At 45.1% G+C, this 27,628-nt stretch overlaps 1 protein-coding gene across 1 annotated transcript; it reads right to left on the bottom strand.

The window, feature by feature from the left end:
- Positions 1-9,240: 9,240 nt before the first annotated feature.
- Positions 9,241-14,179, bottom strand: LOC101952684 (toll-like receptor 13). The gene has a single exon (XM_005298023.4). It carries the CDS (start codon positions 12,442-12,444, stop codon positions 9,586-9,588), a length of 2,859 nt encoding a protein of 952 aa, XP_005298080.2. The 5' UTR covers positions 12,445-14,179; the 3' UTR covers positions 9,241-9,585.
- Between the last annotated feature and the right edge of the window lie 13,449 nt (positions 14,180-27,628).

Genomic DNA, 27,628 nt, shown 5'->3' with positions numbered 1-27,628 from the left:
CCCTCATAAGGTGACCAGATGCCCCGATTGTATAGGGATAGTCCCGATTTTTGGGTCTTTTTCTTATATAGGCTCCTCTTACCCCCCACCCCCTATCCTGATTTTTCACACTTGCTGTCTGGTCACCCTAGTCCCTCAAGCTATTACTAATTAGTTAACTTCTTACAGGCATCACAGCAGACATGGGTTTTGAAAGATTTGAAAGAGGATCAGTTCAGGAAGGATGTTCTGGGCATAGAGGGCAGCCAGGAAGAAGGCACAGAGATGTGTGTGAGAAGCTGATGAACATGCTGGAATGGAGGAAGAAGAGACAAGAGCTGATACATTTAGAGAGTAGAGTTCTGAAAGGCCTTGAAGGTGAGGATGAGAAGGTTAAACTTGATGCCATGAAACCGAGGGAGCCAGTGAGGAGATTCAAAGGGACTTGGTCAAAACACAGAAGATGATCTTAACATCTGCATTTTGTATGGTGATATGGGTGTTAGGGAGGCCACAGTAGCGAAGATGGGAGATGATGAAAGCTGGATGGGAGTTTTGGCTGTCTGGACAGAAAGAAAAGAGATCTATCTATCTATCTATCTATGCTTCTAGTTAGCAAAGGCATCAGTATCAATACAATCATCTCCCCAGGTAACCCTTTGATTCCAACTCCTAAGCACACACATGTGTTCATGTGCATGCACACAAACACATGCATTGCCCACTATTTAAACATACACATGCACACACATACACTTTCCATGCATGCTTGCACACAAGATCACAGGGACAATTCCACCATGCCATTCATCTGCATGAGGCTCAAGGAACATCATAGAATGTACGTAGGCTTGGCAGGATTCAACTTTTATCAGTGAATGTCAATTTCACTGCACACACAAACAAAAACCCGCAAAAATATTTCCATAGATAATAACTGAAATTTACAAATAGGCAAAGTAAGAAAAATGCTCCTGAGAACTTATTAGAATTCGATTTAAGGATATTTACATTGAGTATTTTGACACATGATGCTGACAATTTTTAACAGTTATAAAGCTTTAACCTTTTAAATCTCAATATCTACTGTCATTAAATCATTTCTGATTCCCCCAACTTTCCTACAACTGTGAAAATGTAAATCGATAACAATAAAAAAAATGCTTAAATCCCATAATTTTGCACAACTGAAGATTTAAATTGATACAAATTGAAAAAAATGCTTAAAACTCAATATTATCCATCAAAATTATAAAAAAATAAATCTAATTCTTCCAAGTCTAGATGTATGATACTGAAATGACCTCGGCTCATTTCCTGTTTCTGCTATTGTTCTGTCCACATTATAAATGCCAGTTTTAAGATTTGGGTCTTGGCAGTTTATGAGATGTACCTGTGTATGTATCTTTCTACTATAGCAAGAAGGTAATATTTTTCTCAAGTACAAGAAAGAGAAATTAATTTCTGGATGGGCAGGAGTTCAACACATTAAGTGAATGGCATTAGGAAGGACATAGGATCTGAATGAACATCATAGAGCTATCCATTCAGGTATCCCGTGCCTTACCCATATCAGATCAGATCCATAGGTCCATCCAGTCCTGTATCCAGCTCTGGCACAATGTATCAGACTCAAAGGCCTAAGCTGGTATTCTGCCCCTTGCTATATAAGATCAGATCCACAGGTACGTCTAATATGGTACCCTACCGTCTGCCATACTGGATTAGACACATAGATCCATCTATTCTGGAATCCTGCCTCTAGTAGTGACCAATATCTGATACCTCAGAGGAAGATGAACACTCTTCATAATGCACCTTTCCAGCTGTCATGCCCTATAGGAGAAATAACTTTCCAGCTTTCCCATGGATAAACATGGCCTACACTGTGGAGTTTGGTCTTTAGTTTATAGAGCTGTGAATGATAGTGACAGTCCAAAAGCCATCCAGGCCTTTCAGAAATGCAGCCACAGCCTCTACGTCCATGTTCTCACTCTGAGACTTTGAGAAAAAACCCAAGTTACACAGATGTTAACAACATATGCACAGCCTGTCAGTATCCGAAACAAAATGAACTGATGAAAACTTCTGACTTTGGGTTTCTTTTTTAAAAGATGTAAACCACAGGAAGCATTAGTGGCATTGTAAATGTGGGTTGCAAGGGGATTTGTAGTGTGTGTCAGAGGAAGATGGACAAATCCGATCAGCAAAAAAAGCGTGCGTTCCCAGCTTCAAAGATGGTTTTGCAAACAACTGAGAGAAAAAAAGTAATTGCTTAATTCAAACTTAAAATTGGGAACTATCAGCCTACACACCACCATCAACAAAATACAATAAAAAAATTGCCTGAGACAAATCAATCTGATGGAATCATAGAAATTTAGGACGGGAAAGGACCTTGAGAAGTCTTCTAGTCCAGTCGCCTGCACTCAAGGCAGGACTAAGTATTATCTAGACCATCCCTGACAGGTGTTTATCTAACATACTCTTAAAAACCTCCAATGATGGAGATTCCACAGCCTCCCTAGGCAATTTATTCCAGTGCTTAAACACCCTGACAGGAAGTTTTTCCTAATGTCCAACCTAAACCTCCCTTTCTGCAATTTGAGCAGTGACCTCACCTTCTGCAAGTCATCTCACCTTGCTGTAGGCTGGATCTTTGGAGACTGACTACTACTGCACGTTTCCTGACAGAATACCCTTGCCAGCAAGCGTGCAGTAGTAGTCACCGGTAAGGTTAAACCATTGAGAATTTAAAAAGACTATAATTTTAACACACTTTCAATACACCACACTTTTTAGCCTCAGCCCTTTAATATTTTCTCCGTCTAAAGGCTCTGAAATGCTCTATGAATCTCATGTATTTCATTGTTTTGCAGGGGGCATGAAGCAAGGAAGAGATGTTTATATCTGTTATCACCAGATAAAGCAAAAGGAATAAATCCCCTTTCTTCTCTCTCCATTAGAGAAACTGAACTTCCTGCTTTGTTGAGAACCTTTCTCATATAATTAGCTCAATATCACTTTGATCCAAGCACTGCTCACACTTCAGTCATTCTTTCTATGCAACTGAATGTCCCCAAAGCTTTTAATTTGATCCCAGGGTAGGGAGGGGGGCTGTGCACACCATAATGAAACAGCTGTTCTATACAGTACAGATCCAGCAGCATTCTTGCAATAGTGCCAATGAATCTGTCTCTATGAAATCAGAGAGAGAGAGGGACCAGATCGTCCTTCTGAGCAGCAGGGATATCCCCTCCTCTTGCCAAGCAGCATTGGAGGGAAGCCTTTCAATGACAAGCTACACCATGCAGTGATCTGAAAGGTCAGAGAGTGTCAAGCGCATCTCCTCATGGGTGGCCTGTGAGTGCTGATAATTGGGTGTTTAATTAAAATAATTATTTCTGAGCCCCCTGCCGGGATTCACTCTGCTTGCTCTGTTGACAATAGGGGGCTGGAACCCAGTGTCAGAGAGGAGAGCCTAGATTCAATTTTACTGGACTACTGTTTCAACATCAGAGCTAGGGTGGAGCACTGCACAAATAGCATAACACGTACAAAGACTTTGGGATAGAGTCTGATCTCAGATATGTCAGCGTTAACCTGACACAAGTCCAGTGAATTACTCAAAGTTTACACTGATGTAAATGAGATCAGGATCTGCCCGTTTGTCCTTGTATTGCTCCTGCCATTTGAGGATCTCCAGTCACATTATAACTTTTCATCAATTTAATTCCACAACAACCCAGTGAAGTAGACAAGTAGCAATACCTCATTTCACAGAAACTGAGGGCCCCCGCATTTGAGGGGAAAGATTTTCAAAGGCACAAAGGGAGCCTAAGCCTTAAGTGATTTGCTCAAAGTCACACAGGAAGTCATTGGCAAAGTTGGGAATAAATCTCAGATCACCTGACTTCAGGTACTTTGGTCTAGTTATTAAACAACACTGACTCTCCATCTGACTGGTGGGTTAAATATCGGATTGCAGAGACCTATGAAATATCATATACCCAGTCATGGGCAGTACAACCTGTTTGATGCAGTTAGGAAAGGTTGTTAATACAAGAGCAGTAACATGGCTAACATCTACGTGCTTCTGCATTAGCGACGGGCCAGCTCCTGTGTTATTGGCACTGCTACAATATTTATCCATCAGATTAGATCTGGATGAATGGTTTTGCAGACTCACTGGGATATTCATTTCAAGACACCCATTCTGCCTCAGTATCTCAGTGCTTTCCCGACTGCCCATGCTGTTATGTCAGGAGCATGTCCATGAGACAAGGGCACAGCTTCCTTGTGGCTTTCCTTCTGAACAGGGTGGCCAGGTCTGTAGCTTTTCTATGACCTTCAGCTGGAGGCTTTTTACAGCAGAGAGTAGGCTGTTTACTGATCTATTTTTAGAGCTGCTCACAGCTTTTGGGGCTGCTGCAGTAGACAAGAATCTTGTGCTGCTAGGGGCCAAATCAGACACGCATCGGCCAAGGGCAAGGCACCGGGACATAACCAGAGGTAGCATTATTCCTCTGAGAGCCATTAGCAGGTCTCAGACACCCAGAATATTGGGCTGCTGAAGTTATTGACAGGATGTAGAGTTCAGCAATTGCCCCCATACAATGGCTGTTACATTCAATAGGCCAAATTCTGCTTCTGGTCCATGTGCCTCAACCCTGAGATTAATACAACAGATCCCTGCTAAAGTAAGGGGAGTTCAGTACCTGTGGCCCATTCAGTCACTGGGCTCTCTGCTGAGACTGTCAGCAATGGTGTCAACTGGTGCCACTGTGATAGTGGTTTCCAGTGGTCCTATTCATGGTGTGAGGAGCTACTCAGCATGAGTAAAGGTGGAAGAATCAGACCCTAATTCACCAGGAAAAAGGTCTGGGTATCATTGTGAACAGCTCAATGAAAGCCTCTGCCAATGTGAAATGGCAGTAAAAAAAAAAAAAAAAAAGGGTCAGGGCGCATAAGGAAGGAGACAGGAAATACTGCTAGAAATATTCTAATGCTATTGGATAAATCCAGGGTACACCTTCCCCTGGCTGGAATAGCGTGTTCAGTTCTGATCAGCCCATCTTAAAAAAGATATGTCAGAAATAGATCAGGTTCAGAGGCAGGGAGTAGTAACTAGATGCCTGGAGAGGCTTCAGTAAGAAAAGAAATTGATAAGACTGGGGCTATTTTCGAGAGGAAACAAAGAAGAGGGAGCGTCAAAATAAGGAGTGGTCTGGAGAAGGCAAATTTGATGCCCTCTCATATAAAAACAAAGCGATGTTCAATGGAAGGAAAAGGCAGCAAACTTAAAACTAGTACAAGAAAATCATTTTATACAACCCATAGTAATCTGTGGATCTCACTGTCACAACTGATCACTGAGGCCAAGAGTCAAGTATTAGACATTAGCTGAGTATTAGAGTATGGGAACAGCTCCACTGAAGTCACTGCAGTGGTGGATGTGACCCAGAGTGTCTTCTTTTCATAAATGCTGCATCATTCACCTTGTTTTACTAAAAACTTCCCTTCTAACATATGCTAAAGAATTAAGACAGCAGCTATTAAACATACTCAGCAAAATGCAACAGAATGGGCTCATTTAAAGCATCCTGTAGTGACTCTTAAATGCTGAGTTATAGTGGGAATATCCACAAAGACTCCACTACTGTATATCACCAAATTAGATTACCAAAACCATCCAGTTAACTCACACTATCTGTCTAGGTGTGTCAAGGCTAATTCCCCATCTGGCACTTCAAGTGCAGAAGGTGGGGGCCCTCAAGGATTCTAAAAATTAATACTGGCTACTCCAGGCTTGTATTAAACTCCCAAGGTTACAGCTTTTCTCTGACCTTGGATTGGTAGATGCTGCCACCACCCAAGTGCAGAACCCCTTTGAGAACCCAGGAAGGTGAACTTGGGAATTCCCTCCTGTGGGGTACCCTCAAGCCCTTTCACTCTCCACCCCCTTCCGGGGAAGAGCTGAGAAAGAAAAAGAAAAAAATCAGCTGTTGTCACCAGCTAATTAAACAACATGTGCACAAACCTCTTAAGACACAAAAATCCAATTCTATTCTTAAAAAAGGTAAATTTTATTAACCAAAAAAAAGGAAAGAAAATACATCTTGGAATTTAGGCATTTGCTAGATTTAAAAAAAGAAAACAACTACAAGGATTAAGCATCAAGAATAGCTTTCTTGAGGTCCAGCTTAAAGGTTATAAGCAAAACAAAAGGACCTGGGGTTAGCACAGAGGAATCCACAAGCCATAATGAAATACAAGGAATAAACCGAATTGCGTCTTCCTAGACATTTCCTGATCTACTTACATATCTGGGATTTTAAATGAGTAGTTTCTAGGTATGATACTGATGATTTTTTCATACCTGGCCCAAGCTCTTACATCATAGCTCTGTCCTGTTCGCCTCTCCCCGGGAGAACAACAGACAGACAAAAGGGGAGTCTTGTTTCAATTTTAAAAAGTTCTAGCCTTCCCATTGGCTCTTTTGGCCAGGTGCCCACTCACTTCCTTTTACCTATGCATAGCAGCAGGGGTGGCTCTATGTTTTTTGCTGCCCCAAGCACAGCAGTCAGGCGGCCTTCAGTGGTATGCCTGCGGGCGGTCCGCTGGTCACGCGGATTTGGCAGCGTTTCTGCGGGTGATCTGCCGGTCCTGCCGCCAAATTGCCATTGAAGCTGCGGGACCGGCGGACCTCCCAAAGGCTGCCTGACTGCCGCCCTCACGCCGCCCCCTGCGGCTTCCCGCCCCAGGCACGCACTTGCTGCCCTGGTGCCTGGAGGCGCCCCTGCATAGCAGTGAGACTTTTTAACCCTTTACAAGTAGAGCAATTAGAGAACAGCTACTAAGAGGGATTTTATAGCTACTGGCTGGCTGGGTGTCCAGAAAAGGGAGCTCCACCCCCCCTCATTTATCACAAGGTGTCTTCTTGTAACAACAGAGAATCCCTCACAATCCATTTGCTTATGCCAGAGTAGGAAGTAAGGGCCCAGTCTAGCAAAGTCATTAAGATTAGAGCTGGTTGAAAGTCGGAATTTTCATTCTGTGGGAAATTCCAAACTAAAAAATAAAGTTCTGTTTAGAAATGCACATAGAATTTCAAAATTCCCTGCAAAAGGAAAAATCTGTGGGGGGGGGGGGAGAATCCATTTGAAATAATCAAAACATTTTGTTGCAAAAATTTCTCTGTGAATTTGAGCCTGAGCTTCCAGCTCAGCTGTGGTTCCCAGGGCTTCTAGGATCCTGACTCCCCATCAGGCTGCTTAGAAGCCAGGGCTCCCAGTCTTCCAGTTCTGTGGCTGGGAGCCTGGAAGCCTTGAGAGCCTCTAAAGCCTTTCAGACTCTTGGGTCCAGAGCAGAGACCTTGAAACCATAGGGCAGTCCGCATAGTGAGACTGCTCAGAGCTGCAGGCCCCCGAGCTGGTGGATTTTGGATAGAGCCCTGCCTGTGTGTAGTTCGTGTTCTCGTGAAATATTTCAAGTTCAACAAATTGGCATTTTCCAACAAAACTGTTTTGTTGAAAAACCCAGCTCTAGTTCAGTGGGACTAGTCACATGCTTCTAGTCTATTCCATATTGGTTCCCAGACCTTGCTCATCACCACAGGATCTGTACACTTGCTTAAAATTAAGCATGTGCTTAAATGCTTTACTGCATTTAAGCCTTAGGTCTTATGTACACACAAAAGTTGTACCATTTTAATGATACCACTAAAACTAAAGCGGTACAATCCCTCTAATGTGGACACAGCTATATATCCATAAAACAGTGCTATACTGGTATATTCTTATGTATATACTGGTATTCCTGTTTGTGCAATAAGCAATAGTGGTACAAGCTCTTTTATACTGTGATAACTGCAACCACTCTAGGGGTTGTACCAGTATCATTATTTCATTAAAAATTACAAACCAGCCAACATGGTTCTACCAGTATAAACACAATGTGTAGAGCAGGACTTAGTGTGGATATTTTCTCCCTGTCCTGATTGACACTGGTAATCAATCTCTTGTCCTAAAGATTAAAAAATGAAATGTAGAAATTAACCTAAACATTAGATTTTAACAAGTGTAAAGATAATTAAAAGTTCATAGTAGAGCTTTTTCTCTATGCAGTTGTTCTCTTTAATGGCCTCGAAGCAGGATTTACGTAACTTCAGGGAGTTTGAAAATGAAAGTTTGTACCTAACCTTTTCTTAAAGGTGATTTGCAAATTGTTTTAAAATAGTTTCACAGAAAGGTTATATGTTCACTGTGCCAAACAGCTGCAGACAGGAAGGCATTCATAATTTTGTTAAGTTTTTGTTTTGGGTTTGCAAAGGTTGTTTCTATCCAGGGCCGGCTCCAGGCACCAGGCAACCAAGCACATGCTTGGGGTGGCACCTGGTAAGGGGCGGCAGGGGGGAGCGCGGTGCGGCATTCCGCGGGGAGCGGGGGCGCTCCGGCAGCGCGGTGCTCGGCAGGGGGGCGGCGCGGGCGCAGCGCTGGGGGGGAGGGTTTCCGGCGGCGCTCGGTGGGGGTCGGGGGCGGGCTCCGGCAGCGCGGCGCTCGGCGGGGGGGGCGGCGCGGGGCTCGGGGCGCGGGGCTCGGGGCTTGGCGCTCGGGGGGGGGTTCCGTCAGCGCTCGGCGGGGGGGGCGGCGCGGGCGCAGCGCTGGGGGGGGTTTTCCAGCGGCGCTCGGTGGGGGTCGGGGGCGGGCTCCGGCAGCGCGGCGCTCGGCGGGGGGACGGTGCGGGGCTCGGGGCTCGGCGCTCGGGGGGGTTCCGTCAGCGCTTGGCGGGGGGGCGGCGCAGGGCGCGGCGCTCAGGGGGGGTGTTCCGGCAGCGCTCGGAGCAGGGGGGCGGGCTCCGGCAGCGCTCGGGGGGGGTGTTCCGGCGGCACTCGGCGGGGGGGGGGCGGGCTCCGGCGGCGCTCGGGGGGGGGGTTCCGGCGGCGCTCGGGGGGTGTGTGTTCCGGTGGCGCTCGGCGGGGGGCGGCGCGGGGCGCGGCGCTGGGGGGGCGCGGCGCGGCACTCGGCGGGGGGCGGCACTTTTTTTTGCTGCTTGGGGCAGCAAAAAAGTTAGAGCCGGCCCTGTTTCTATCATTCTTTTCTACCCCAGGTTTGCTCTCTTTGGTTCACAATTACTTAGCTTTGTTACTGAGCTCTTTCTTTCTTTCTTTCTTTCTTTCTTTCTTTCTTTCTTTCTTTCTTTCTTTCTTTCTTTCTTTCTTTCTTTTACATTTTTAAAGCGCATTAAAACCCAATTAACAAATTTCAGTAAATTAAGCTTGATGGCCCTGCAGACTCAAGGCTTCTGTTTAGCCACAGAACAGGTACAAAAACACATAGTATCAATGCAAGCTTCACACACACATACAGTCACTGGCACAGTCTATAAGCCTCAACCGTGGCCTGGCAATGTGCAGGTGGTTTTAGTACTAACCTCTTTGTAATGCAAGTGCCACTGTCACAGTCCTCTGCAGTGAGGGGAAGCCAAATAATTTCAAATACTGGACATTAGTGTCTTCAATATCCAGGCTGATATCTAGAAATCGCAGAGATGGCCCCATCAGAAATGTCATAAGCAGACAGAGAGAGTCACCGCAGGCCACTGTCTTTACTGATCTTCATCTGGAATGATCCCAGACAAAATAGGATCTTCATCCTCTTTCCCCTCACTTGTCTTCAAGGCCATGTTGAGTTTATGCCAAAACAGTGGAATCTCCTTCTCCTCCCGGGGCCACATGAGGTATGTTTTCTTCTTCACCAGCTTTCTCATTCTGTGGTAGGATGATAGACTACCACTGGGGATCTGTTCCAGGAAAATCAGGATCAGGACATCCTTGTGTTCATCAAAGAGGCGAAAACTGGCTATCTGGATCTCCTTAGAGCACCACTCACTTTCCAGGTAGTGGCGGGTTATGACACAAATGGTCTTCCTGCTGGCATAGATGTTTTCCACAATGTTCTTCAGGATGCACTTCCCTGGTTCAAAGTCACGATGGTGCAGACATAGCCTCCAGTGGTATTTGTCTTCCAGTGTGGGAAGGAGCTCATTGATCACCCACTCCTGGTCATGCGTGTTGTAGGAGACAAACGCATCATAGTCGTATTTTGTATGTTGCCTCATCCTTTTGTACCTCTTGTCATGAATATAGGCAAGTAGCAGGTGGTAAGCATAAATCCCTTGCCACCTCCAGCGAAAACAGATGCATACTATCATCAGCAAAATAATTGTGGTTGTATTCGTAACAAACAGGATAAACTCATGGTTGACTGTGCAGGAGGAGGTGTGGAAGGCCCATAGTTTCCTTCCCTTACTGGCAAGTGGGAAAGCACAGGTGTACTGGTAGAAATAGAGCACTTGAGTTTTTAAGTCATGAAGAGACCAACTGAGGAACATTTGGTTATCGCAAGAACAAGTGTAAGGATTTTGTCTAAGATCCAAAAAGGTAAGGTAAGGTAAAGCCCTTATGTGTTTAAGTTCAATTACATTTAGTTTGTTTCCAGACACCCTGAGTATGGACAGCTTAGAAAAGTTTACGTGGAGAACAAAATCAAGAGACTGCAGCCCTATTTTATTGAGATGTAGCTCTGTCAGCTTCGGTCCAGGCTGGAGCAGAGCTGGGCTAATGGGATTGATAGGATTACTGCTCAAATCCAGTTCTTGGAGCGTAGGGGTGTAACTAAAGGTGGCTGGATCCAAATCAGTGATGGGCAAGTTGCCTGCATGGATTCTCACTATTGATTCCAACCCCTGCAAGAAGTTAGATGGGAAATTCAGAAGCCCTCTGTGACGTTGGCTGTTCAGAGAGAGATATTTTAAGGACTTCAGGAGAATGAAGGGAGGGTTGTCAAGTTCTTCAGATGTCTCATAGGAGATGTAGTTTTCAAAAAGCTGAAGGTCAACCAATGAGTTTACTCCCTGGAAGATGCCTTTCTGCAAAGTTTCCTTGGTGATCTTATTAGTTCCAAGAAGCAGTGTCTGCAGGCGGCTCAGACCTTCAAAGGCTCCAGGTTCTATTGTGCTAATTTGGTTGTCCAGCAGGCTAAGAAACTGCAGAGAAGTCAGATTCCTAAAAGTTTCTTTCTTGATGGAGCTCATCTTATTTCCTGCTAGTTCCATTTTTTCCAGCTTCCCTAAACTATCTGAAAAAGGTCGTGAGATTTCCAAAAGGAGGTTCGTTCCCAAATTTAATTCCAACAAATTGTGTAGATCCGGAAACAAATCTGAGTTGATCTTAGTGATTCTGTTTCCAGCTAGAGTGAGGTGCTCCAGGTTCTTTAGATTGGCAAAGTCATTTGGGACAATTTTCCTAATTTGGTTAAAGCTGAGATCCAGACTTTTCAGAGACATTATATTCGAAGTTGCATTTGGTACTGCAGTGAACTCATTGTTTGCCAAGGAAAGACTCTGTAAAGAATTCAGGGGCTGAAAAGATATACACGGCACCACTTTTAACCTGTTGTGTGCCAGATCCAAATGCCATAGATGAGTGCAGTTTTCAAAGACAATTCCTTTAATGCTTTCGAATTTATTGCCTTGTAAGTTAAGAGTCTTGACATTGCGGTGCCAAAGGCATACCTTTTCTATGAGATTGTCAGAATCAGTCAAGTTCAACTCATTTAGGTGGATCTCCTCTAGCAAAGAGCAATTCAGTTTTTGAACCACAGTCAATATGTCTAGTGGTGTCATAAATATCCCTCCTAAATATAATCTCTTTAACCCTTTCAGGAAACAAGGGTCTTGTATAATCCATGTAATGTGGTTATGGGTGCCAGAGAAAGATAAATCCAGTGAAAGAAGTCTATACAAAGCATCAGTTGCAACATCAATGAAAGAGATTGGGTTATGGGATGCATCCAGTTCACGAAGCCACATGGGCACATTATCTTTGGTCGTGAAATGTGTTATATTGTTCTCTCTTATGTGCAGCTCTTCCAAAGATTTTACCTTAAACACGACATCCAAAGCATTCAGAGAACGTAACTTGTTTGATGATAAATCAATTACCTTTAACTTCATCAGGCGGGCAAAGGCAGATGGCTCAATCCTGTCAATATTATTTTTCCTAAGTAGCAAGACTGTAAGATTCCCCAGCCCATCAAACATAGAGCTGGAAAGAACTCTCAGCTGGTTTGAAGTGAGGTTCAAGATCTTTAGGCTACTTGTGTGAGTAAAAGTGCCTTCTGCAATTAGATGAATTTGGTTCTGAGAAACATTCAAGACTTGCAACAGACTCAGTTTGCTGAAGTCACTCTGCCTCAGGCTTGCAATCCGGTTCTCAGACAGATCTAAGCTGCTTACATTCCAGGGAAGATCACTTGGGACTTGTGACAAGTTCTGATGATAGCACAGCACCTTTATCCTTTTGCTCCACTTTCCATGGACCACACAGTTCTGCAGTGAGTAAGGAACCACTCCTTGGCCTTGGCTGAAGAAAATCAAAGCAGAGAAAAGCTGCAGGAACAACATCTCTCTAACTCCTTTAGTTCAAAACCAAGAGCAGTCGTTGTAGCGAGGAGAGAGCAGAGAGTGAAATTAGTGCTCTTGTGTAATCAGGAAAAGTCTCCAAATGAGGAAGAGAAATATCCTTGCATTGCATATCACTATTAATAAAATATTGAGATCTCTATTTTCAGAAGAGCTGGAGTTAGTTGCTTTATGTCTCATCCTACTGAAGAATTAAAAATTAAAGGGCCAAATTTTCAAAGGACGGTGCAGTGGGTATCTGAGCATCTGTTAGGGCCTGCATAAAACACTCAGGCATGTGCACAATGGGTAAGTGTGCAGAAAGGCCGTAATTTCATCCAGGTCTTCACCAGAGCTCGATTTTGCAATTTAGATCACTCAGATGTTTAAACCCCCAATTGCTCCTGTAAATCAGGGACATACCTGTAGACATCTTAGTGTCCTGAACTGTTAGTACAAATAATCATGGGTACAAAACTGCACCTGCAAGAATGAGACCACATTTGAAAAGTTGGCCTATAAAAGGCCTATTTGCTTATGTGGTTTATTTTTGTTTCAGCCGTGGAGGGTAGTTGGAAGGTCAAACAAAGTGAGTTTATGCATTGTGTGGCTTCCTTTGAAAGACATGCCTCAACAATTGTCTTTCCAGATAATAGGCAAAAATCTGGGAGTGTTTCTTTTCAGAAAATGAGATTTTTTTTGGTGGTTAGTTTAGAGGATAAAATATGTATGTATGTGCACTGCTACCCTCTGCTGGTAGGAATCAGACCTGCTCAGTATAGGGGCATTTCCTAGGAATGTGAACAGGATTTAGTATTGGAATTTGTGATTCAAGTGTTTGGGTTGTCTTGCATTTACATTTTTCATGATCAAAATAGTGATACGTCACAGCACCACCTAACTGGACTGGCTTTTGGCTAGCCGCTGCCTCTGTTTCCTCTTCTTGGGCTCCCTAATAACTTCAACATAGGCTTTAATGTGTCAAGTAACATAGGCTTTAATGCATCTTGGGGGCTGGGTTTATTAACAAAGGGTGGAATGCTCAAAAGGTGGGGTTGTGACAGCACTCACTGAAATCTGACCTGTCCTGGCAGCCCCTCTGCCCCTGAGGCCCTCTGCCTGAGAGCTATGGAGAGTCTGTGTGCGGAGCGGCTCATGCAGCTTCCTCCTCAGCCTCCTTTGAGTCTCTCCCTTCTCCAACGACTCCCAAAGCTTCCTACCTAAAAGCTTTTCTTCTCTCCCCTTTGCACTCCACAGGCTTCTGTTTTATCTACACCCCAGAAGGCCTGATTTATCCACATGGCATGCCTGTCCTGTGACATTGTTCATTTTCTCCACCTGGGAAGGCAAACTAAGTGAGTCATAGGTAGGGCTGGACCCATCTCCCTTTAAAGGGCCAGTCATCCTGTGACATGATGGTTAATGATACTTCGTTCTCTCCACAGTGAAATTTACCTGAGGCAGACAGCCAGTACCAGGGGTATACTCCACTTAAGTCCTTCGCAAAGGGGTGAATTTCACCCTGTGCCTTCCATCTGAGGATCTCAAAAGCACTTTATAAATATTTGTGAGTCAAACCTCATAACAATAAGGAAATTCAATGGAGTGTTGCCACTGCATTGCACGAGAATCTCAGCTTTTTTAAAAGTAAATGTCTAGCCCTCGTAGTTCCAGAGAAAAGTTGGAAAACGTGAACCTTAAAAGTGCAAACACCAGAAGCCAAATAAAAAGAACCCCAAATGTACTGGGTTTTGAAATCGCATGATTTTAAGCCAATCTCGTGCTTTTTGAATGTTTGGGGTTGGTGGCAGTATGAGCGTGGTGGGGTGTGCTCCCCACACTGGCCCTGCAAGAGCTGAGTTGGACCACAGGGGCCAATCAGCTAATTAGGCTGCAAATGGGTAAACTTTAGGCTGGAGGCAGCTACTTAGAGAGAAGCTCACCTGAGAGGGACAGGTGAGGACAGGAAATTGGAAGCAGAAAGGGCAGCCAGGAGAAGTTTGCAATCACCCCCTGGGAAAAGGGAGGAGTGTTTGGGGAGGGGGCATGCTGCAGAGATGAATTGCCTAAAGTTACTCCCTGGGTGGATGGAGGGAAGAGACTGGAAAACCCAGAGGAGTGGGGAGGGCCAGATGGTTTGGAAGTAGCTCAGGGAAAGGCAGCAAGGTGCAGGAAACGGAGCCTGGCTGCTGTGTAGAGGGTCCCTGAGCTGGAACCCGGAGTAGAGGGTGGGCCTGGGTTCTCCTACCAGTCACTGCTAGGGTGACCAGACAGTAAATGTGAAAAATCAGGACAGGGGGTGGGGGGTAATAGGAACCTATATAAGAAAAAGACCCCAAAATCGGGACTGTCCCTATAAAATCGGGACATCTGGTCACCCTAGTCACTGCGGGAGTGGCACTGTGAAGCAGTGAAGTGGAAGACTGCCTGAGGCTACTGAAGAGCAGGAACCTTGATACATTCACCCCACATACACGCCCCAAGGAGTAACTACAATAGTGACCTGCTCAAAGGGCTGAGTGACGAAGAGGACGCTGCAGTTCTGGAGTGAGAGACAGGCTGCAGAGGAGAAATTGACAGGGTATAACTGCTGGAAGGGGTGTCGGCCTGAGTGAGCTAATCCCCCAGAACTGCCAGGAAGTGAGTAGAACCCCCTGTCACAGTGGGGCACAGAGAGACTTGTCCAAAGTCACACAGCGAGTTTCTAGAACAAGGGCTAAAACGCAGATCTCCAGACTATTAGAGCAGTGCCTCAGGGGGCCATTCCTGGGGCCATTGTAATGGGAGCTCTTGTCTTTGCATAGTTACTGCTCCTGGATGCTAGGAAGATTGTGAGATGAGATCCAATGTCATTTTGGCCCCATAAGTAGCTTCCTAAGGCAAAAAAAGCCAGTGACAGATGTAAACTCCAAAGGGGATAGAACTGGGGAGGTATCTGGCTTGACCGAAATGTCTGTACCTTCAGAGGGAGGGAGTTCCCTGGGGCCCAATTGCACAGCCTTGGTGACGCAATATGCTGCCCTCTCCTGTCCATCTCAGGAAAAGGACCCAGGCCTCAACTGAGACCCCAGCAGGCTATTGCAGTGAGTACCACTGTACCCTGAGTGTTAGTCGTGTGCTGGGCGTACCACAAGCTCAGAGGCAAGGTATGTAGGCACTCCAAGCACAAGGGCTTCAGGCTCTAAGTCTCAGTGGGTTCCCCAAAACGTTGGCACACTTTATATAACTGAAGATTGATTCTTTTCCTAGGACTGCCAGAAATAACAGCTGCGCCCTGGGCATGCTTGTTTTAACGGTTACAAGAGAAATCCCAGTTCTCAGTTTAGCCCAGAGGGGCAGTCCAGCACCTGGCTATAAGGGTATCCAGGAATCAGTGTGACCCCTTCACATTGGCCTTCTGCCTGGGAGCTGTTGCAATTCTCAGCTCTCCAGCCCTCCGAAGCCCCAACTCCTAAGCTAACTGCTGTCCAGCTTTTCCCTTCTCAGCCTGCTCCCAAGTTGCTGCCACCCACTTCTGGCACCTGTTTTAATGATTATGGATGTTGGACTATGGTAATGATCCCCAATAATGAGCTAGCCGGCTCTTTACAATGCATCTGTAGATAATGCAGAATGAAGCCAGTGCTCATTTCCTGTGCCACATGCATGGAATCTAGCTGGTGCCCATCATATCTGTGTTTCTGTGGGAACAGCGTAGATACATGTTGTTGGTTCAAGACGTTAGGTCAGATGCACTGTTGGTGTAAATGGGCACAGCTCCATTGACTCCATGGAGTTTCAGCCCTTTACAAAAGGTAAGAATCTGGCCCATTGTGTTTTCAATCCGTATGATTGGGTTGAGTGTTTTATAATCAGTTAAAAGAACAGGAGGACTTGTGGCACCTTAGAGACTAACAAATTTATTAGAGCATAAGCTTTCGTGGACTACAGCCCACTTCTTCGGATGCATCTCCACCAAAGCTTATGCTCTAATAAATTTGTTAGTCTCTAAGGTGCCACAAGTACTCCTGTTCTTTTTGCGGATACAGACTAACACGGGTGCTACTCTGAAACCTGTCATTATAATCAGTTGTGACTCCAGAAAACATCAGTTTATGTCTCACACTCCCTGCCAGCCTGTGGATTCCCAGGGTAGCTAGAGTCATGGGGTTCCCCTATTGCACCATTGAACTGCTCTGACCTTCTGCTTACCCAGCCTACTTCTGTCCCCAAACAGGAAGCTAGCTGCCATTGCAGGGTGGAGCCTTAAATATATTTCCTGTGCTCATGGCACTTTAGAGGAGGCAAGGAAATCTCAGGCCTTTTGCTGTAAATGTCTTTGTTTCCATAGAGGAAAACAAAAGCAACCAGGCAGATATGATATAAGTGGTTTGTATTCTACAGACTATGCTTGGGCATGGTTCCCTGAGGATTACAGACTGAGAACCAGCTGTTTGTTTTGTCTAGGACCAATTGGAGGATAATGGGCTATCCTGAAAGGGTGGGATAGCAGAAACTGCACCCACCCCAGAGCTGTGCAGATTTGTGCCGGAGTGTCAGCTGGGCCCTTGCCTATCTCTAGGTCAAGGATTAATTTCATCCCTTTCATCCCTACCAGCAGTCCCTGTAGGTCAGTGTTCAGGCAACTGGTCTGAGACATCAGCGGTTCCGAGGAGCCCTCACTCGCACTGTACTTTGTGTTTACCCTGTTCTCACTCCGGCTCAACTCCTGATAGGCCACATCTTGAGAGGTATTGAACATGTGCCACTCCCCTGGATGTCCATGAGAGATCCAGTCCCTTGACACTGCTCAGTGGGAGTTTTGCAGGAGTAAGGATTCGGGGATTTCGACCCAGAGATGGCCCCAGACTGGAACACCCAATTCCAGACAAATAATTGTGAAGGAAAAGCTGCAGCTCGGGTCTCTTTGAAAAGGTGTCCCTTTACGGCTAGACAGAATCCTATTGAGTCCCTTCAGTTAGAGTGATTGATGCATCTGTCACCTCTGGTCTGAGTATCTGCTCCTCTCCACTGAGCTGCAAAGATTTTCTTGCCATTTGAGAGCTGCTGCTTGCAGAGATCAAAAGAGCATGGCCTGAGAGATGCTGTTTGAGTTTTCTCTCCTCAAAAGGCTGTTGTGAGCCTCCGTTCATTAGCGTTTGTGAAGAGCTGTGGATGGAAGGTGCTAGCTAAAGGAAGGGTTATTCTCATCTTATTGTTGCCACAGTAAGATAAATATCACCATCAAATCAATCTCACCCTTGATGCACAGAGCCCTGTTCCCTGTTGTCCTATGAGCACTGCTTACAATGCACAGGTCCCCCTTTCTAGCTTCAGGATCTGATAGATTAAAAGGTTGCAAGCTGCATTCATAGAATCTCATGATTGGAAGGGACCTCAACAGATCATCTAGTCCAACCCCCTGCTCAAAGCAGGACCAATGCCCAGACAGATTTTTACTTTGGATCCCTAAATAGCCCCCTCAAGGATTGAACTCACAACCCTGGGTTTAGTAGGCCAATGCTCAAACCACTGAGCTATCCCTGAAAATCTCTGGTGCTTTTTAGACCAAGATCTTCCAAGGGTTCCTTTGGAGTGGGGCTTTAAATGAATTTCAGCGCTGGAGAACAGTGTCATGGCGACAGCTCTGGAGACTTTCCAAAGTAGGGACGTAAGTTGCACTCCTAAATCTATATTTAGACACCTAAAGAAGTGGTCTGCTTTCAGAGGTGCTGAGCACCCAGCAACTACCATTTGGCTTCACTGGAAGGTGCTGGCTGCTTAGCACCTTCCAATAGCAGGCCGCTTATGTAAGTTCCTAAATACGAGCTGGGGAGCATAACCCATTTTGGCAAATCCTCCACTTAGCCCCAGAGCACATACAACGCAGGCAGTGTCAGGACAAGCTCCCCCTCGATGTGCCTGAATACTGACCAGGAGGGACCACCACTTGGTGTGAAAGGGCACTTCAGTTAGTCCCTGCCAGCTGTGATGGCAATTTTGTATGGGAGACATTTCTCCACTAGTCTTTGCGCTGAGGCCAACGATTTTTTTCACAGAGTTTCTCAACAATGTACAGAGCAAGGCTATTTTTAGACCCATACCCCCATCCTCCACAGCTGTCTGCCCCACAGACTGCAGAGTTCCCTTTTTTGAGTTCCTTTCTGGAATTATGTTATTTGCTTTGATTCTCTGCATTGGGTTTAGATACCGTGGTCATTGATTCCTGTTCAGGAGTGCAAGTAGGGTGGTACGCTCCAGTATGCAGTACCAGCAAGAGATTTTTAGGAGGTACGGGGTACCAGAAAGACTTGGGGCTAGCCCCCGTCTCCAGTAGTGGGGTGGGACTGAGCTCTGTTCCTTAAAGGAGCAGAACAGGGTTAGGGAGGGCATTCATTCTTTATATGGCTTTAACAGCACAATGCATATGCTAACAAACTTAAACAAAGGCTTTGTTTAAGTTTGTTAACATATGTATTGTACTGTAAAATTGGTCAGGAGTCCTCAAGAGGGGAGGAATGTTGGGAGGATGGAAGGTGTTTAAACAGTGTTTTTGATTCTGTTTCTCCCCATTGGTCTGACCTATCCATGACATCCATACTGCATCACATCAAGTCCAAATCATTAGACGAATGTCTTTGCTTGGATTGACCAGAGGATGTTTGGATTCTGATGCCAGCCCAGTTCTGCAGCCTGACAGGAATCAGGTGTTGACCCTAGTGTACATAGAATTCTTCTTTGCAGCCAAACTAGTCTAATGTGCATTTTGCTAACTGGAACTGGAGCAGCAAAACAAAGAAAACAAAAGCCTAATTTTCCAGCTTTGTGGGTCAGAGAACTATAAGTGAAGATTATAATGCCAGACACTGATGTCCTTAAACCAGCTGCCTCAGGAATCTGCCAAGAACTTTGCTGAAAATATGTTCCTCATCTTAGCAACAAAGCTAAGACTTATCACACATCTGCCCACCTTTATTCGAATTAAGCTCCTTCTGATCTGACAGCTCAGGCATTGTCAGTTTCATCCAGGACAATTTACAGACTTGGAACCTAGTCCTGTAAACCCTTAATCATTTGATCAATCCCATTGAAGACAATGGGACTATTTGCGTGTCTATGGACCACTTTTGTGGTAAGCGTTTGAGAAGTCTGTTCTGTTCCTATAAAGGAAGTTGAATCTCCCATTGAAATGCAATGTTTGAGTACGATATCATAATGCAGTTTAGGATACGGTCCTACTTAAAATTTGTCTTTTAATAAGTCATACATATGCTGAAATAGCTCCTCACGCAACTCCCATATTCCATATAAACAGACTGAAATACTACATATTCGGGGGGAAAGTGAGTAGTTAAGCATGTTGATGTTTGTATATACAAACACCCATTTCATCACTGTACAGGAAAATATAGCTGATCTTAAATTTCTATGGAATTTGAAGAAAGTTTAACAGCCAGCCCCAATTGTTTTCTGTGTTAATTGGTGTGAAGCTGAAAAAATTACATGCCTTCTAAGAGAAAAGAATCAGTCCACACTTACTGAAAAAAAATTCCTTCCAACTGGTGTTCAGAAAAGTGCCACAAGACACATACATAACCTCATGAGCAGAGGGCGAAGAGGAGCCCCTCCCACATTATGACCAACCAAAAAAAAATAATAATAATTAATAATAAAATCTCAAAGAGGCAGAGGTTCACAGATTTGCAAACATAAGAGCCTGTGTTATGCTTTAAACCAGTGGTCCCCAACCTTTTCTGTGGCGCGGGCGCCGGACGACTGTGGCCGCCGGACAAGCAGCCGCCGAAATGCCGCCCTGAAGCGGCAACGTCAAGAGGCGTCGCTGCTGAAATGCCGCTGTGAAGCAGCGTCATCAAGAGGCGTCGCCACCGAAATGCCGCTGAAATTCGGCGGCATTTCGGCGGTAGCGCTTCTTGACATTGCCGCTTCATGGCGGCATTTTGACGGCTGCTTGTCCGGCGACCAGGAGGCGGGCGCATATGGCTGCCCCGGCGGGTGCCATGGCGCCCGCGGGCACTGCGTTGGGGACCCCTGCTTTAAACCACCTCAGCACATGCCAGGCTTATGAACATTAAAAAGTTAACTGCAAAGGAACACTGAAGCCCATTAACCTGAATGTGTGCCAGCCAGTACTCCCTCACGGACTAAAGGTGTCGTCACATCTGAACAGCTAAAAATTAACCTTGCCGTTTTAAGCTAAATGGAGTCATGTCACTGGCTCCATCTCTGTAGTTACATAACAGATAACAAAACTCCAGTGGGGCATGGTGCTGGCACATAGGCTCTGAGGTATGTGGTGTGATTTTTCAGAATCTCTTTTGGGAATAGTCATGTAGGTGAAATAGCTGGTACTTATGATTATGCTATTTCTATGCATCTATATTCAACTTGGTATCTGAAGTTATGAATATTCGCTATGTTTACTACATGTTTGTTCCTGTGATAAAGCCCACAAGGTATTTAGCCAGCACATGAAGGGACAAGTCAAGTTGAATGGCCCATTAAGGAACACTTAGCTCACTATGGACCCTGGAAAACACCTGTCTACACTTAATGGACTTTTTGTGACTGTTCTAATCTAACTAGAATATGGGTGGGGGTGATGGACATGTAACTTGCCCATGTGACTCCAAACACCATCTTCTGCAGTAAGAACAGATTTCCCTTTACTTGGCACTTGGCAGAAGCCAAAAGGCCCTGGCCTGGAAACCTATCAATTTTACCTCTTTCCTGCTCTGGCCTCTTTCCTGCTCCAGCCTCTGGTCTATGAACATATACTAATGGGAGCATTCTAACCAAGGGACTGAGGACTTTAAGGTAGTCTGAAGTCTTCATATTTCCTTGATCCTTTGCAGATGGACTTATGAGTTGGATATGGTACAGAGACTGTTTTAGCCTCATTGATTGCTGATTTCTCCCTTGCAATAGTCAAAGATCAGGTGTCTGCTGACTTTTTCACATGTCAGCAGCCTTTGATACCTGTGGTACCAGCAACACAGCCCTTGCTTGAGTGGTTTTGTTCTTTCCTCTCCAAATGTCAAAGCCTGTTCCCATTGAACTCAATAGCAAAACTCCTTTTGATCTCAATGGGAACAGGATTTTGGCCCCAAGGAATCAGAGAAGGTGATTTTGATCAACTGCTTATCAGTTCCTGGCTGGGGGCGGGGTGGGGAGGAGTCACATGGAGGGTCATGTGGGGAGGTCACGTGCCCCCCCCTTGTGTCCCTCCCATCAGCCCAGTACCAGCAAGAAATGATTTCTACTTGCACCACTGTTCCTGATAGATAAAAAAGTCTATTGAACAACTATCAGGCAATTATGATTACAGATGTCCAAGGCCAGGTCCAAAGCCCATTAATAACTGGGGACCAGATAGAATCTAGCTGTGTCCGAGAGATGATCTCCTTCCCAAGTCTTCCAGTCCCTCTTGTCATCCTGAAATCTCCACAGGTCTTACTTCCTCCTAAACTCGGGAGTTCTCAATCATTTATAGTCAAGGGAAAGAATCCAACTGCTTGTTAGCCACTTACTGGAACAAACCACCTACATCTTGTTTGTTAATGAAAAGAACAGATTGTACTGCATTTTCTTTATTAAAGCCAGGGATTTAAGTCATTCTAAAGCTTCATCAGGCTTTTCATGAGCCCAGGATGATTGGCTGACATGGAAGCAAGAGAGAAAAGCTCAAGATTCAAAGCAGAAGAAATAAATGTTCAGCCTTCATCAGTCCACAAGGATACACCTGAAATCAGCTCCTGACACCATCCTGGACTCCTCCAGCTTCCTTTTGCTTTATATGGGAATGGGCCAAAATGTTGGAAATGATTGGATCGTGCATTTCTTGGACAGTGTTCAAGGAGAGTGCAGGTGAATGCAGAGCTGGAGCTCCCTTGGGAAGAGATTAGACTGCGACGTAAGGACAACAGAACAGAGAAACCTAATTTCCAGGATCACTTCTTCTGAACTTGGTGTATCCACCAAGCTGGGTTGTACTAATATCTCTCCTGACCTGCCGGCTTTGGTCCATCTTATGTATAAAGTGTGTATTCTCAATGTCTCACTGGAGCTACTCCTAGATGATTTGAGGAGGAAGGTTGGGCCATATGACATATAAAAGCTAATTTTCTCTATATTTGCAGTAAGCTCTCAGATTTATGATATGACCTGTTCTATCACAGTAATTGCGTCATTCTTCATACACACATAGGTCACAGAGGAAACTTCACTAGCATTATAATTCAGGGAGTGAAACTGGCTGGTTTGTTCAACACTTTGAACATATGACATTTTCATAAGTGCTATTAATAACACACTTTTTAAAAGTTGCAAATAATTCTGGGAAAAAAAGGTCTTTAAAATAACAATTTCCTCTTATTTTCCCTATGCGAGTCTCCCTTGTGCATCTCCCACGTAACAGGATAAAGACAGCTGGGGCCAGATCTTCCCATGGGGTAAATCAGCCTTCTTTCACAGAAGCCAATGGAGCTGTACCAATTTTCACCATCTGAGGATCTGGCCCACAGCATGAAATGCTGCAGGCCCTCAGTATGGTCTACATGAGTTCTGCCTGCATTTGGGACGACAGCAGGACTGGATACCAGGTGTTTTCATATTGTGAAACTCAAACTCCCCTCTCATTGAATTCAATAGGGCTATAGCACCGTAACTAAGAGGAGAATGTGTCTTTAGATCTTCAGTCACACTAATGGCAATGAACTAATACAAGACTTCGGAATTATCAGCCATTCCACAACAGCCTGTGGTTTTTCAGGTGCAAACTGACTCAAGCGATCATTGAGACAAACCTTCCGAGGTGGTCAAAGTAGCTGGAGCTGTAACATAAAAATATGAAATAAATCCCATCAAGAAAACTTAAAACTCCCATTATTTTACTCCATATTAAGCGCTGTTTTTCCAAGCAGCCCTTGCTCCCCCAGGCCATAATGAGATTAGTGTTCACATTAAATGGCCTGTAAGATATTAGCCTTCGTTAGTTTGTAGTCTCTGTGCTTGGAAAGGCAACAGGAAATAGCACAGAGAAACTCCCTTCTGTTAGTGATAAAGAATATTTCAAGGAAAATAAGCAACTGGGTATGAAAACAATGGCAGAATAGAACACGTGGCGAGACACCTTGGAGCACAGCCTGCTGCCACTGAAGTCAATAGGAATTTTTCCATAGCTGCAGTGGAAGCAGGATTGTGAGAAATGACCTAACGGCAGTAATTACGTAGTTAAAAAAACAAATGTTTTCTCTGCATCACATTCCACATGCAGAAGGTCTGTCTGTAGTATTTGTCTGCACAGTCTGCCCTGTCTTATTCTTCTCCTTCCTGGGCCCCAACACCAGAGTGTCTGATGTTCACCTCATAGCAGCAGTTTAGCAAGAAATTGGTCTTTAAAAAATCGTTTTGCATCTGACACCGCCTGCAAAGAATCCAGCTTCATTCAAGAAGATGGAGATGCTGTAAAACACAAGATCTGCTTCTCTTTAAAATGAACAGGAAATACCAATAGTCTGTTCAGTCGTTCCTAGAAACTCTTGTTGACCCAGTTTCATGGGTCCACAGGCTTGGTGCTCTTGGTGCTCTGAATCAATCCTTGTCAGGAGCCTTTTCAGTGTGACAAGCCCCGCAGGGCACACTCGCTGTAGGGTAAGGCTCCTTGCCTTCAGTGCCTCCTGGGATTAACCACAGAACCGTCATCACCCCAACTTCACGCTGTGAGCTCCCTGCAGTGCATCCAGCTGAATAGGCCACCTGGGGAAGCCTTGCACACACCCACACCCACAAAGGGAAGCAAAGCGCGCACACACACACACACATACACACACACACACACACACACTGCCTTCCTTAGTCCTCAGTCAACAGTGACTCTCAGCCAGCATTGTAAAAACAAAAGGGTTTATTAGTTGTCTGGAGCACAACATAGACAATTCTTTGTTAGCACAGCAAGCAGGAAGTTACGGCAAAGTCCATCTTGGTCAGATCCAGAGCCCTAAGAGCTGGCTCTCGATCCCCAAGTCCCCATTTCACCAGCCCCCCTCCCTTCCAGCTGCCTCATGTTTAGCCACCATCTCTGGCTCCTCTCCAGTCCTTTGTCCTGGCTGCCAGGAAAACTCTTGTCACCTGTTTTCCACCTTAGTTCCTTTGCTCCCCAGCTGGTCAAACTGGTTGATTTCCTGCAGAGGCTTGGCTGTCCAGGGCTGTTAGTTACTAGGCACCAGATGTCTGGGCCATCAGAATGACCCCAACCTCTGGCTGAGTTACTGAAGTCGTCAAATCATGGTTTAAAGACTTCAAATTACAGAGAAGCTACCATTTACTCTAGTTTAAACTTGCAAGTGACCCATGCCCCATGCTGCAGAGGAAGGTGAAACCCCCCCCCCCCCCAGGGTCTCTGCCAATCTGACCCAGAGGCCAATTCCTTCCTGACCCCAAGACTCACCAGCTAGACACCTGGGAAAGAATTCTCTGTAGTAATGCAGAGCCATTCTGAACTAGTGTCCCATCACTGGCTGTTGGAGATATTTGCTGCTAGCAGTCGTAGATCAGCTACATGCCATTATAGGCAGTCTTCTCATACCCCCCTCCATAAACTTATAAAACTCAGTCTTGAAGCCAGTTGGCTTTTTTTCCCCCCATTGCTCCCCTTGGAAACTGTTCCAGAACTTCACTCCTCTGATGGTTAGAAATCTTTGCCTAATTTCAAGCCTAAACTTGTTGACGGTGAGTATAAATCCATTTGTTCTTGTGTCCACATTGGCGCTTAACTTAAATAATTCCTCTCCCTCCCTGGTATTTATTCCTCTGATGTATTTATAGAGAGCAATCATATCACCCCTCAGCCGCCTTTTGGTTAGGCTAAACAAGCCAAACTCTTTGAGTCTCCTCTCATAAGGTAGGTTTTCCATTCCTCGGATCATCCTAGTAGCCCTTCTCTGCACCTGTTCCAGTTTGAATTCATCTTTCTTAAACATGGGAGATCAGAACTGCACACAGTATTCCAGATGAGGTCTCACTAGTGCTTTGTATAATGGTATTAACACTTCCCTGTCTCTGCTGGAAATACATGGAATGTCTCTTAGAATTCATGGAGCTGGTTTATCTTTTTACCAACAAGAAAACTAAGCATTGATCCATTTTGAGCCAGAAAGTCCTTATGTCTTCTGGCAGTAGTTGATAAATTTGTGGTCACTGTGGGAAGGCAAATACATTCCAAGCAAACACATTCCAAGTTGCATCAGCACCAATGGAAATGTTGACTGATGAGCTTGTGCCCCAACTGGCTTGGCAGCTTTATTCTTTGCAATGTTGCTCTCACGTTCCTTCCATCTTTGACTTTCAATCCAAGCAGGAATAACAAAGTTCGGATCCTGCAGCAGTGGCCAGGAAACCAGCATCTGATTTCATCTTCAGAACAACAATGGGCCATAAAGAGTGGACTCCTGGTCAGTTTGGTGCAGAAACACTTATAAGAAGTGGATGAGCTGTCAGGATTAGTGTGATTCCCTGGAAGATATACACCAGAGAGGAAGAGCTCACCTCAGGTAGGCATCTCAGCTTATCTTTCAAAGCCAATGCTCCCTGGTGTGCTGATAGTGTGGAATATACCAGCAAACGAGTGTGCAGCTTCATTGGCGATGTGGTCCTTGGGTTACCGATGGCAGGATGTAGGGGTATTTTGCTGCAGATTGGGGGTGTTATGTAGTCCAGGGTCTTTGGAACTATGGGGCAGTAGTGTACAGCAGGGTATAGGTCCAGCTCTGGATGTCAGGTGTATGCGATAATGGGCACACAACTGCAGAATCAACACAAAATCAGGGAGAGGAAAATAGTATTATCAAATATGGATGGTTGGGTCTTTCTCAAAAGCCTTTCCCCATCTGACACTTTCTCATGTCTTTGTAGAATCAGAGGGACTGATTTAATCTAAATATTATTTTTAAGAATTTACTTTAGAGACAATGCACTGCAAGTGGACTTCCTTGATGGAATTATTTTTTCCTAGTTACCTTATTTACAGTAAATATACTTCACCCCAAACATCCCAAGGAATTTTGGAACATACAGGAGTGTAGATACATGGCCATTACGGTCTATTCTGTCAGTGATCTGCATAGTAAGAGGTCCCCAGGTAGTCCACATATTGTATATGTATGATTCTATGTTATCTCACCCAAAGAGAAGTCCCAGGTGGGATTGAGCATTTGCCCTCCTGAGCTGAATTGGGAAACTTTTCCTGCCTAATGAGGACAGAACTGTCTCCCTTATGGAGGTCAGAAACTATTTGATGGGGGATGCTGGTGACCAGAGTCTGAAACTGTGGTGTAATTGTGTTGTGTCAATAGAACGGCACCCTTCTCCCTACAGTGATGAGGTGCAGCTGGTGCAGTTTTGTTTGTATGGAATGTGAATGGGAGGCACAAACTCCTTTTCCATCACACCCATCTTCTCTTCCACTCCTATTCTCAGATTCCTTTGTACAGGGTTACATTTCCTTGTGCATCACCACAGAAACCTGCACAGCCTGACTTCAGATTCTGAGTCCAAAAGCAGGAACCACCTGCCAGCTCTGCAAGCAAATTAGCAGGCTATCATGGAGGTGCCAGAAGTTAGCTTCCTGTCAGTGTGTGAGGAGCCCAGGGCTTGTTGGGTGGAGACCTTACTGGGAGGGATGGGCAAATAATTCTAGTGGATGCTTGTGTAATATCCAGCTTGTAAAATAGTTATTCCTACTCTCCAGCAAACTTGTTACTTTATTTACTTATTCCTGCCACTCTCCATGGCCCTGTCAGACCACAGCCTTTCCTCCTACAGGTTGCCAAAAACAGGACCAAGTGTGGCAGTGTTCAGTGTGATGTGCACCCTGATTACACTAGGAACTGGACTAAGATCCATCCACTCATTTCTTGTAGCTATCAGATGGCGATGTCCACAATCCAACTGGGGCTTGATTTGGACCTGTGACCCAGAGATGAAAGGCTCCAGGCCCTTCTCCCAGTTCCCCAGGATGCCTGGTTCCAATGATCATCCTGAGATCTCAAGGCATCTTTCAGCCAGCCAGCCCCAGTTGTGGTCAGGAATTTATGGTGAAATGGAAAAATCCAATTGCTGATTAGAATAAGCCCCTGTAACAAAGGCAGCCACCTGCATCCTTTGCACTAATAAGAGGAAGGAAGATGTGTGA

The sequence above is a fragment of the Chrysemys picta genome, chromosome 8 (assembly GCF_011386835.1).
Source record: "Chrysemys picta bellii isolate R12L10 chromosome 8, ASM1138683v2, whole genome shotgun sequence".
NCBI classification, from domain to species: domain Eukaryota; kingdom Metazoa; phylum Chordata; order Testudines; family Emydidae; genus Chrysemys; species Chrysemys picta.
The sequence above is the reverse complement of the archived record's forward strand: the minus strand, read 5'-3'. Positions and strand labels throughout refer to the sequence as shown.